The 13,083-nt window shown below is 35.9% G+C and overlaps 1 protein-coding gene across 1 annotated transcript; it reads left to right on the forward strand.

The window, feature by feature from the left end:
- The first annotated feature begins 4,650 nt into the window (after positions 1-4,650).
- Positions 4,651-12,622, forward strand: LOC117341049 (RNA-binding protein 7-like). Its single transcript, XM_033902866.1, has 3 exons — positions 4,651-4,766; positions 8,536-8,698; positions 11,084-12,622. The coding sequence occupies exons 1-3, from the start codon at positions 4,683-4,685 to the stop codon at positions 11,479-11,481; spliced, it is 645 nt and encodes a 214-aa protein (XP_033758757.1). The 5' UTR covers positions 4,651-4,682; the 3' UTR covers positions 11,482-12,622.
- The last annotated feature ends 461 nt before the right edge of the window (positions 12,623-13,083 follow it).

Genomic DNA, 13,083 nt, shown 5'->3' on the forward strand with positions numbered 1-13,083 from the left:
TCATTAAAAATATCAATTAAATATTTAAATATATTCGGATGAATTGACAGTAATTTTGCGGTTTTGTTTTTTGTTTTGATTGCTTAACTAAATATGGCACCTATTTCTGGGATAAACATCGCCTATATGTCCAAGGTCAATGCTAAATTACCTATATGTTTATGTTTTCACCGATATATTCAGGACCTATAATTAAACATTTTGTAGACCAGAGTTGTACTTTCAGTTAATGATCTGACAATTTCTATTAATAGTTCATATTTAATTTTCATAGCATAGACATGTCACTTACGACTAAATTTGAGTAGACGTGTATTGGATGGGGTGTATTTAATTAAGGGTGGGGCTCCTTTAACTGTATTAATAGGTTTCTGTTTGAGATCCAAAACAAAATAATTATCTTAAGATTAATTACGGTGTGTTTTTTACCTTCTAAGCACGTTCTGTTTTGACAATTGCAGCTTGGAAAAATACTTAATGCAATCATTTTTCGTTTGACATGTAATTAAAAGGAAGTCCTCACAAACTCCCGATATACTTAAATACACAACATACATATATATATATGTCTAGATATATAATTGGCAATGTGGTAATAACGAAGGATTAAGGAAGAGATTCATTGAAAAATACTATTTGTATAAACCATCGGTCTTTAAAGTTTTTAATTTGCTGAATTCAAATAAAACAAAGGAAATGTACAGATTAGGTAAACTCATTGTACAGGTAGATAAAACAGAGAACAATATATTATGTGTTTAACTTTATTGCAAATGCATTGATAGTACATGTACATATGTTCTTATAGTGGTAAAATTACTCGATACAAATAATAGGTCTATATTACGTACCTTATGTAATATGTATATCATGTATCTTCATGTTGATCTCCATATCATCCTTTGTATTTTGTACAAGATGAAGTATTATGTATTATGTTTATACAAAACTGATTGGCTGTCAAGCCAAAATAACAAAATGAATTAAAATGAATTGACAAGTAAATTGTCTAGTTTTTGAGGCAATGCGCCCCTTTATAAAGACACAAGTAAATAAGTAAATTACAAACGATCACATATAGACATAGAACATGGAAGAGTTACATAAGTTTAGTGGATAAACAACGAACAATGTTGTTATGCTTGTGTTAATGGTCGCTTCGGTCGATAATTAATTAGCCGTAGGCCCATTGTAATCAGTTATAAAACATCTTAGTGTTTAGATAGATATAGATAAATAATAACAGATTAAACTAGAACTGTCGCCAGGATGGCTGACTAATACCCCCACAATCTGCACGAGTCAATGGTGAATTGGAACTGTTAATTAGAGGCAAACAAAAATAACCCAGTAAAATAGTGACCAGTTGCCATAGCAACCATAATTTTGAAAAAAAAGTGGCATGCACATCTACACATGGTCCTCTATATTTGTGTGAAGTTTCATTGAAATCGGCCCTTCGGTTTAGGAGGAGTTGTCCGGACAATCTTAAAGTTATGGTTCTTATCAGAAAACCTGTTTATAGTGACCAGTTGCCATAGCAACCATAATTTTGGAAAAAAAGAAAGTGGCATGCACATCTACACATGGTCCTCTATATTTGTGCGAAGTTTCATTGAAATCGGCTCATCGGTTTAGGAGGAGTTGCCCGGACAAACTTAAAGTTATGGTTCTTATCAGAAAACCTGTTTATAGTGACCAGTTGCCATAGCAACCATAATTTTGGAAAAAAAAGGGTGGCATGCACATCTACACATGGTCCTCTATACTTGTGTGAAGTTTCATTGAAATTGGCCATTTAGTTTAGGAGGAGTTGTCCGGACAAACTTAAAGTTATGGTTCTTATCGGAAAACATGTTTATAGTGACCAGTTGCCATAGCAACCATAATTTTGAGAAAAATAAAGTGGCATGCACATCTACACATGATCATTAATATTTGTGTGAAGTTTCATTGGAATTGGCCCATCGGTTTAGGAGGAGTTGTCCGGACAAAATGCGTCTACAGACAGACGGACGGACGGACGGACGGACGGACAACCTGATTCCAGTATACCCCCCTAACTTCGTTGCGGGGGTATAAAAAGTAACAGCGCAAGTAAAAACGATGTGATCAAAGCGCGTGTTATGTAGCTTATGTTTTTGTTTATATCGAAATAGACTCGAACAACACGTAAACATTACTGCCCTGCAGGTAGGGCGTAAGAATTGTACCTGCTGCTCCAATTGCATGATCGTAAGAGGCGACTAAATTTGGGATCTTATCTTTTCTTTCTTTACAACTTTCTTCTTCCTAATGTCTCCCTTGACAGTGCCTCACTTTTGGTCTTTAGATGTCCCCTGGCCAAGACATACCAGAGTCTTTAAAAATTGTAGTTGCTACTCCTGCTAAGCGCTCGGCATATTTGGAATGGAACGACTGGTTCGCCCGTTGTCAGTATAATGTGACCGGGTGGGGTGTGCTGCTGGGTGTCTTCGGCAGTATGCTTCAGTGAGGTAGCACTATAAATCGGCAAAAGTTCCGGCCTATCACAAGGAGACTTTAACACGAACATACCGCAGCCTCCCAAAACACACATACGCACTCACCACACGCATGCATGTCGCACGCCCGGGACCGTCCTTAAATGACCTTAGCTGTTAATAGGACGTTAAACAAAATAAACCAAACCAAACCCTAGTTATATGCATATTGCAATGTGGGACCGATCGGAAAACAACATGGCTGACAGAAGGTACGGAGGGATCTTTCTAAAATGTCATATGTAGGTTCCCATTGGTCCGTCTTATTGCATTTTGGGACCAATCTGAAAACAACATGGTCGACAGACAGCTATTATCGCTAAATCTCAAAAATTTCATATACAAGTTCCCCTTGTTTGAAAAGTACTGGAGGGATGTTTCTCAATTTATACAGATTAGTAAAATGAAGGAAAAAGTAGAGAGAAGATCAATCTGACATAGAACCTATAAAGATCATCCAGTGGTGGGCGCCAAGATCCCTCTGGGATCTCTTGTTTTACAAGATTTTTTCCGAAAGTGGAATGAGGGCTAGGCGAGCCATATGGATAAAATACTTCACTTCTCTCTAACCTACTTAGCTTCCTATCGGTTCATCTATGATAGCCTACGCTCCATGCGATTAATTTAATGACATTTGTGCGTGTGTTTATGTGTTTGTGTGTGTGTGTGTGTGTGTGTGTGGGGGGGGGGGGGGGGGGGGGGGGGGGGGTTACAATATCAAATACTTATGAATTGTTTCATTATCAATGTACAATGTAGTAAATATTTCAAAGTTATGAATTTCCAAAATTAACACATAATAGACAGATTTCGTAAGGTCTTCATGTCATCTACCTTTTATTTATTATTAACCGTGGTAATTCTAACAAAATAAACATTATTATTATTTTATTAATGTGTTAAGTGGTGACGGTCAGAGTAAACTTCGATGGTAGGGGGATCCCCAATCCTAAGAAAGCTCTGCCTGTGCCACATTATATAGTCAAAATGTGTCCTTGATAGTAATTTTATATGCCTACCCAATTAACTATAGCACATACTCTCTGTAATATTGATCTTAGGATCAGTGCTTTAATTGAATGTTCAATAATTGATGCATATGTATATTTATATCGCCTTTACCTGGATTTACATTATTATTACTATTTAACTATATGTATACTGTGACATACTGATAGTTTCAAATCGCTTAACATGCTTGAACGCTATATGCGTTTGCTAATCTCTTTTTATTATCATTATTTTATCGTCAGTTATATATGGATTGAATAGATTTTTTTAATTTTCATTGCGGCTATGAATACCAGTAGCTAGCTACACAATTGTACATATCCTCCGAGGCGCGCGGTAAAATCTATTCAATTCATATATTTACATAACCTTGATTTAAAAAATTTATATCGAGAAAACGAGAAATTTTATTAAAAAGGAAAAAAATGTCATGTTTACGACGAAACGCCAAATTATTAGAACAGCCGGGAGATCCCGCCTATGCACCACGCCATTGTTTTAATGTCGTTCCGCATTTTCCGGTCTTTTTTGTTTAATTTTGTATAAAACAAAAAGAAAGAAATATTTTAAAAATAATATTAAATACAATCATTCAATTCAAATCATATTTATTTCATGTGAACAAATTGCAACAAAAACACAATATTTTCATAATTAAAAGGCGGACTATTTTTTTGATGGCGTATTAATATGACCCGATTAATCAGGTGATTTGCACGAGAGACAATGTTTTCATACGGTTTTCATAGTGTATTCATGGTCATATGTTTGTTGTTTTCACTTGGTATGTTCATATCAGCAAACCACATTTGGAATGTACATATAAAAGCCTGAACGGCTTGTGTTGCCATGTTTTATAAATCTGTAAATGTACCGACTAAAATATAACGTTTACTCGACATGACTTGGTCTTCATCTAGACCACAGTATATTTATAGTGATTATTCACAAGCAGATTGTGTTCTGAGTTAAACAATTTTATCGAAAAATAAAGTAGGTTATGCCATGTCAATATGTTTTAATGTAGAAGAAATTAATATCAATGTAAAATGCCTTTTTTCATTCCTCCGGAATAATTGACCGCGTCCATACAGCATATTGTCTTTGCCAACGCGTCGATCTACATCACAAAGACGCTTGTAACTGAAAATGGATGAAAAAGATCGCACAGTTTGGGTTGGAAATTTGACGGACAAAGTTACTGAGCCTCTTTTATATGAGCTATTTTTACAGGTTTGTATTGTGGCAGTATTGTTAGAAATATCCATCATACAATAAATTGATACGACCAGAACATGGACAGTTGAATTAGTTAAGTTTCACTTTGTGTCTATAGTGCTGCTGAAGATGCACTGCACTGTCTGCAATGACTGAAAACGTGCCTTTTAATTAGCGCACCAGCGATATGAACATGGAGAGACAAATGAGTAAATAACATCACTAATATGGAATATTTCAATGACTAGAGAACAACGGAATCTCAGGTTAAACAGGAACTTATAACGAAGTGAAGTTATCTGTCCATACATACATTGTTCTGTATGTACTATAGCCCGAGTTTCTTCTTGCATTTCTGGTCCTGACACCATGTCTGGTGTCTAGACCAGAGGAAACTCGGGCTATGTATGTACATTTAGGTGGTCATGGTATTTTCATACTTTATCAACCAGTCCAATGGTTCCACTGTGCTTGGTTCAGTTTTTTTTTATATACGTTTGCGAATAAAATTTTTAAAACTTTTGCCCCAAGATTCTTATATCAACGTAAATAAATAATTATCATTTCCTATTATAAATGTCAGAAATCTGTACGGCCATTTGCTCTCTACGGATTGCTAACTCATGTATTACATGTCGGAAAACACATCAAAGTTGAAGTCCTCCAATGCACCATAGGGGTACGACCCCTTAGATAGGGGATGCTACCTTGGGTTGTCCTGAACGGTACCTCATCCTTGCTTGTCAGTGACAACCTCCTGGTCCCGCTCGACAATTACATTTATTTGCAAAACGCAACACTGAGGAGGCCAGAGTCTGCTCTCCTCAGCAGCCTTTCTTCTCTCTTCGTCTCTTTCCTCTGAACCATTTTTGAAGGGGAGCCCTGACCTGTAATACTTGGTCACGACCCACATATGTACAAGAGTCTCTCTACCATATTATGCAAGGGATTCAGTACACATGTGTACACAGTAACACTATTGCAACTGAGACCTTAATTTGTTATCTTTATAATATAAAACTACCTATATGAAATCAATGACAGAGACTAATAGCCCATGTAAATATATAATGAATATTTATTTGGATATATATAACATGCTACAATAATTGTCCATAACCAGCGTTCCCTGCCTGACTATAAATAGATTTGATTAATGACCTCTAGCCTAGGTACCTACATGTACAGCTAGCCCCTACACACACTACCCATACCTGATCACTGCATCATCCTTTAGCCACTAGGCCTATAGCCACTACGTGCAGGTGTTTACATTCCTGTTAGGGAGACCACAATGCTCACCCTATAAAGTAACCTCGTCAAGGAGACGCACATCCGAATGGGGGCTTTTAGGGAGGAAAGGTGATGAAGTCAGAGCTTAATGAAAACCTGCGACTCTCTGGAACTGTGAGGGACACGAGCTTTTGTACCCAAAGCCAGGGAAAACCAACTCCTACACAAAAATGTACATGTCCTTATCCAACTCCCTAACTTTAATTTAGCCTAGATTGAAGTGTCTGTATGAGAGCCAACCCTCTGTAATACATGCATGCTACCAATATACTGATTTACCATATACTATTAAATCTAAATATTTTACACTTGCAAATTTGAAATAGCAAATTAGATAACTATTTGGGTCATCCAGCTGACCATTCAATATTTCTCCGAAATTTGAAGGGTCAACTAGGCATGTCCCTTATTTACAGAATCAAATCTCATTTTGAAGAGTCAAAAACAATATACTCTCAAATCTATTGGCCACCCTGCTATAATAGAGATATATCAATATAATAGCGATAAATTAATATGTACCCAACCTTACAGGTGCTTGTATAAAAGCCAGTGCTATCAGTTTTCACACAAACTATAGACTCCACTAGAATACTCCAACAATGATTTTGTCAGACTAATATATATGTTTACATATCTAGATTGTTTGACATCTAGACTGAGTTTCTTCTGGTCCTGACGCCGTGTCTTGTATGTAGGACCAGAGTGCACTACGTTTATATACTCTAAATGACAAGTGGAATTCTCCGACACTTTTTGATGTCGCTAAGATTTTGATGCAAGTAAAATAAAATCGGGCATGACATAACTACTACCTTACATTTATGGATGAGAACATTTATATGTTATTATTTTATAAAACAAGTCGGGCACTTGTGGGATAACAGAGATATTTATTACCCACAAGCACCATTAGTCCCATATCAGTGTTCTATTCCATACTTATAGACCCTGGCTTTACATTGGTCAAAATTTCACACCTGATAAGAGGCCATATTGCAAAATACGTAGGTTGCAGGTGGCCTAGTCACCCTATCGAAGCACGATGGAGTGAATGGAGAAAAATACATCTTTTTAACTCGTCTCTTCGAAGAAGGGTGAGAGCTTATGTTGTCACGTCGGCGTTGTCGTTGGTTTTTCAAATGTTAAGTTTTTGGTGCAAGTGTTGAAAGGTGTTATATATCACTATATAATTGTACTAGGGTGCTGATAATTGGCAATAGAGTCCCTCTGAAGTTAAATTATCCCCTGCCTGAGTTGGACTAAAAGATTGTTTTGGGAAAAAAAACAGATTTTTCAAATTTTTGTGAAAGTGTTGAAAGCTATTAACACATCACTTTGTGATTGTACTAGGGTGCTAATATTTGGTAAAAGAGTTCCTCTGGAATTACACTTTCCCTTCTTGAAGTGAAACTGAAAAAAAAAATGTGAAAATGCTCACATTAGACAATTTGTACCGGTCCACATTTTTCAAGGGAGACAATTCTCATAAGGATAACATTTTATAAAAATTGGGAGAAATAGGTCCAAAAGCAATTATATTTGTATTTAATATATTCATTCAATCTTTAACAGCATAGCTTGTCTCCCGAATGTTTGTTAATAAATAATTTACATGTATATATAAATTGGTATGGTTTTGAAAATTGCATGAATTCACAAAACACAATCTGATCAAGTAAACAATATAAATATTATTAATGCAATTTGCGAAACCATACCAATTAATATTTTTTAGTTATTTATTGATAAACATTTGCGAGACAAGCTATGCTGTTCTCCAACAGTTCTTGTTATGTATTGATACCAGTTGACAACTTGTACAGAAATATGTAAAGAATGTATTCTTGCATTAAATAAGCCAGGTTTTGGAAATAATAAGCTTAGTTTTCTTGATGTAAACTATGTAAGAAGTAATAATACACAATAAATGATATTTAGTCTTTTCGGCCCGTTACATTCCGATTCTGGTGGTTATAGTTGCACTGTCACTTACAAAAGTGTGGGTAATTAACAGCGAACATTTGTGTAGGGGAAAGTGAGGGGCTAAACAGACGGAATAAACCATCAATGTGAAACTAAAAAAGTGTTTCTTTGTAAAAGAATAGTCCATTTATATATATAATTATCTATATATGTAATGTAGGTGTTCTGTCATGCCATATATATATTTATTTTGTCTGTACTAGATTCTAAGCGATCTGATGGGCCTACACAAGACATGGTGTTAGGGCCAGAGGAAATTGGGCTAGTTGTAATAAATATTTAGCCAGAGACCAGATCTTTAGCAAGCTGAAGTGAAACTAAAATTGTTCCTTTGGCAGAAAGAAAAATATCTTTCCTTTATTTTGGTTCTTATGATTAATCATAGACTCTAGTATACACTATAAAATGTGTTATTTAATGTGTAAATAGTAAATTAAGGAATAGAATGTTGATGGGTTCTGAATATTGTAGAAAGCAGCATTAATGGTAATATTTGTAATTGCAGGCTGGTCCCTTGGAGAAAGTCAAATTAGCTTTAGACAAAGATGGAAGAACAAGAAGATATGCCTTCGTGACGTTCAAACATGAGTGTTCTGTTCCTTACACCATAGAATTGATGAATGGAATTGAACTTTTTGGCAATAACATACGCCTACAAACAAGGACAGGTACTGTATTTTAGATTATCACTTCATGCTGTCCCTTATATTATACAATTAAAGCCTTATGATAAGGCCAATATATGGTTTTAATAACCTGAAAAAGATATCAACCAAGGATGATGTCCATTTTAATTGACTTGGAATTTCTTTTCTCTGGTCAATAAAAATCAAGAGGCTATCATAGTTTTATTAGGTCACCTGAGACGAAGTCTCAGTTGACCTATTGCAATCGCCTTTTGTCCGGCGTCGTGCGGTGTGCGTCCATTTTTTGAAGCTTCCATGGCTGAGGGTGAACCAAAATTGTGAATTATATGGTCCCCACCCCCCAGGGGCCTGAGGGGCGGGGCCAAAAAGGGTCAAATTGACTAAAACTTCAAAAATCTTCTTCTCTACTCTCAGATAAGGTGGAATCAAACACTCTTCATAGATGAAAGGGTCTTAAGGTGCTTTACCAAAATTGTGAATTTCATGACCCTGGGGTCTCATGTTTGCCCCTGGGGAGGGGGTAAACTTTACTATAGTTTATATAGGGAAATCACATTTTTGACTATTATTTGTTGGATTTGTATTGGAATTCATTCTAACTTGTATCAAATTATCAGCATGGGATGACACTTTGATGGTATTTACATGTTGGCCCTAGTTGACCCCCAGGGGCTGGTGGGCGGGGCCAAAAAGGGTAAAATTTACAAAAATTTCAAAAATCTTCTTCTCTACTCTTAGATATGGTAGAATCAAATACTCTTCATAGATGGAAGGATCTTAAGGTGCTTTACCAAAATTGTGAATTTCATGACCCTGGTTGACCCCCAGGGGCTGATGGGCGGGGCCAAAAAGGGTCAAATTGACTAAAATTTCAAAAATCTTCTTCTCTACTCTCAGATATGGTAGAATCAAATACTCTACATAGATGGAAGGATCTTAAGGTGCTTTACCAAAATTGTGAATTTCATGACCCTAGGGTCTCATGTTTGCCCCTGGGGAGGGGGTAAACTTTACTATAGTTTATATAGGGAAATCACATTTTTGACTATTATTTGTTGAATTTTTATTGGAATTCATTCTAACTTCATTAACATTATCAGCTTGGGATGACAGTTTGATGGTATGTACATGTTGGCCCTGACTGACCCCCAGGGGCTGATGGGCGGGGCCAAAAAGGGTCAAATTAACAGAAATTTTAAAAATCTTCTTCTTACAGCCCAAATAAGGTAGAATTAAATACTCTTCACAGATCGAAGGGTCTTAAGGTGCTTTACCATAATTGTGAATTTCCTAGCCCTGGGGTCTTGCGTTTGCCCCATGGGAGGGGATAAACTTTACTATAGTTATAGGGAAATCACATTTTTGACTATCATTTGTTTTATTTGTTTTGAAATTCATTCTTTCATTCAAATTTACTGAAATATTTCAAAAATCAGGTGACCGTTAAGGCCCATGGGCCTCTTGTTATAAAATGGTTATTCAAAAATATTAGTGAATGCAAGCAAAAGTTCACTAAAAGAGTCTATATAGTGAACAAATATTCACTAAAACAACTAGATTACAAATGTAAAATATACCTTTTAAACACGCACTCCAAATTATTCATCAAAATTACATTAAATGTATTGATTTATAGAAAATATAATTGTTCTAAAAGTCTAAGAAACATTGCTTGTCTGAAGTTGTCTTTTGAAATTATGCACAAGACTTTCGATATTAGCGTACAAAGTAAGGGGGAAGTAATTCATACATATAACTTGGAAACACCCAGTCAATTAGCTTTATAGTGTGTATCCTGTTCAATATTCAATATCAAACAGAAATGAACACTTCAATTAAGATATTATAGCATATGAAACCTGAAACAGACACTTGTATTTGGCCCTGCATAATGCTTGACTATCAGTTACTGATGTTATTTTTTCTGTTCTTAGCACAGAAACACTTTTTTTGTAATGACTTTTTTGACATTTTACTAGATATTCATGTATACCGGTATTTACATTTACACTGCAGCCCCACTATATAACTTTACCAAGCTCACTTGGAAGTCTTTATTATGACATCACAATTGTCACGTCGGCAATAACGAAAGATGGCTGTTGAAAAGGCTGTTCCGTCGTTGACGATAATAATTTGTTCATTCATTATCAGAGTAAAATTCCTTGATATAGTCTTTCAAATTCGTTGTCAAATGTAAATATAAGCATTGAACTGCTTTCATTTGGAAGTTATGGGCTGATGAATGCCAACTGGACAAAGGCAAATTCAACATGAAGCACTAATGCGCTTCATGTTCAATTTGCCTTTGTCCAGTTGGCATTCATCAGCCCATAACTTCCTAATGAAAGCAGTTCAATGCTTAAATATGATCAGTTTAATATGTTTGTATCCAATTCCTTATAGGCTCCTCTAGCAGTGCGACTTATGACGGTGGCAGTGCAGCACAGTCTGCCCCGTATAACAGTCCCGTACAGAGTGGGAACGCCCATGACAACAGGCAATCTTCTGGTCATCCACCACACAATCTACAGAGGTCTTCAACCTGGCACGGAAGTACACATGCAAGTGGACGGAGTCCAGATATAAACTTTAGAAATTTACCTAATATGCAGCCACAGGCTGTGGTGACGGCCATGTCATATCAACAAAGGAGAGAGAGAGTCATGCAGCAACATAACTTACAAGTATCAATTCATCAGCAGCAGGTCATACAGAGGTTGGCCTCACAGCCTATACCACATTCTAACCCCTACGGTCGTTCTAGCCGGCCCTGGCAACAAGCCCCATATAGACGATACTGATACCAAACTTCATCCCCTACACTACGTCAAAGCCATTCAAGTCAGCTCTAGCAGCAAGCCCTGTATAGACAATACTGATACCGCACAAAATCTCCAGCAACTGTTCAAGTTGGCCCTGACAGCAAGCCCTGTATAGACAATACTGATACCGCACAAAATCTCCAGCAACTGTTCATGTTGGCCCTGACAACAAGCCCCATACAGACAATACTGATACCACAGTGACACTACATCTCAAGCAACTGTACAGACATTATTGATGCCAAACTTAAGCTACAATTAAGGGTGCTTTTGTTGTCCAACAATCTGACTCCCTTAACATTCATTTGTGTTCGAAAACCTATATCATCAATGACATTCTAGCATTAAGGTCACATTATCAGCTTGGCAGCAAAGTCCATTAGAGAAAATACATTTAAACTGATCCCGGTCTTCATGTTCCTTCAATTAAGAAATTCCTTAACTTCGAAATTTCCATTGAAAAGCATTACATGTATATGTAAAAATCTTGGTTAAGGGAACTGAAATTCTGTATCCAGTGTTTTTTTATCAAAAGTTTTAAGTTACGGAATATTGATAAAACTGAGATTTAGATTTGTGTACCTTTAGTGCTCAGATATACAGATTCCTGTCATAAAAATGTTGGTGTTTCAGTGAAAATCTCATTTTACTGGTCAGTTTCAAACATATTCACATATATGTAGAGAAGGTGAATGTGTAGCATCTATTAACAGAACTGAGATATGAAACCAGATATTTTATCTTTTATATAATACAAAAGTCTATGACAAGAAAGTTTTTAAATATCATTTTATGCTCACTTTTGACCCAATTTTGATCGATATAGATTTTAGTTTGGAAAAAATAAAGCAGTTATGTCCCTTTGAACACTATACTATAAGCTTACTACAAACAAATATCTTAATTTGATGTAATATATTTTAATTCCTATTAATTAAACACCTTGCTTTATAAATAATGTTGGTATTAATATAGTACTTCTTAGTTCTGAACAAATTGACAAGAATGTTTGTACAAGCATCATGCTTGAAGCATGAGAGGACCTGACTATGGCTCAAGGGGCCAATGTTTTAACATGATTTATATTGTGTATTGTTACATTAAATATGTTAGTAATCTTTTTAGGTCTCTTTGTTTTTAATCAATTACAGAATCTAGGAATATTCTCCCAGTATACAGTTCAATGAATGGCCATTAGCAACCAGCTTTCAATTTCATTTGAAACAAAAAAAAATCATGAAAATCACTAAAGAGAAACTATAGATGTGTTTTGGTTTGGTTTATTTTGTTAGCGTCCTATTAACAGCTTAGGTCATTTGAGGATGTGCCACGTTTTGGAGGTGGAGAAACCTGGAGTACCCGGAGAAAAACCACCAGCATATAGAGTCAGTACCAGGTAACTGCCCCACATGGGTTTTGAACTCTGGACCCAGAGGTGGAGGGCTAGTGATAGTGTCGAGACACCTTAACCACTCGGCCACCTTTTCCTTCTATATGTGAACACTTACTTTAGTTAAGATAGGTTTAAACCATCATAACAATTAATATCAACTGTATTATTATATTTAAGAAGTTGATAAG

This window comes from Pecten maximus, chromosome 13 (genome assembly GCF_902652985.1).
Source record: "Pecten maximus chromosome 13, xPecMax1.1, whole genome shotgun sequence".
Taxonomy (NCBI): Eukaryota; Metazoa; Mollusca; class Bivalvia; order Pectinida; family Pectinidae; genus Pecten; species Pecten maximus.

Excerpts from the sequence above, each read along its gene's own strand:
- LOC117341049 (XM_033902866.1), top strand. The coding sequence starts at position 4,683 with ATGGATGAAAAAGATCGCACAGTTTGGGTTGGAAATTTGACGGACAAA. Across the intron at positions 4,767-8,535 it reads TATATGAGCTATTTTTACAG|GCTGGTCCCTTGGAGAAAGT; the intron begins GTTTGTATTGTG and ends TTGTAATTGCAG. Across the intron at positions 8,699-11,083 it reads ACGCCTACAAACAAGGACAG|GCTCCTCTAGCAGTGCGACT; the intron begins GTACTGTATTTT and ends AATTCCTTATAG.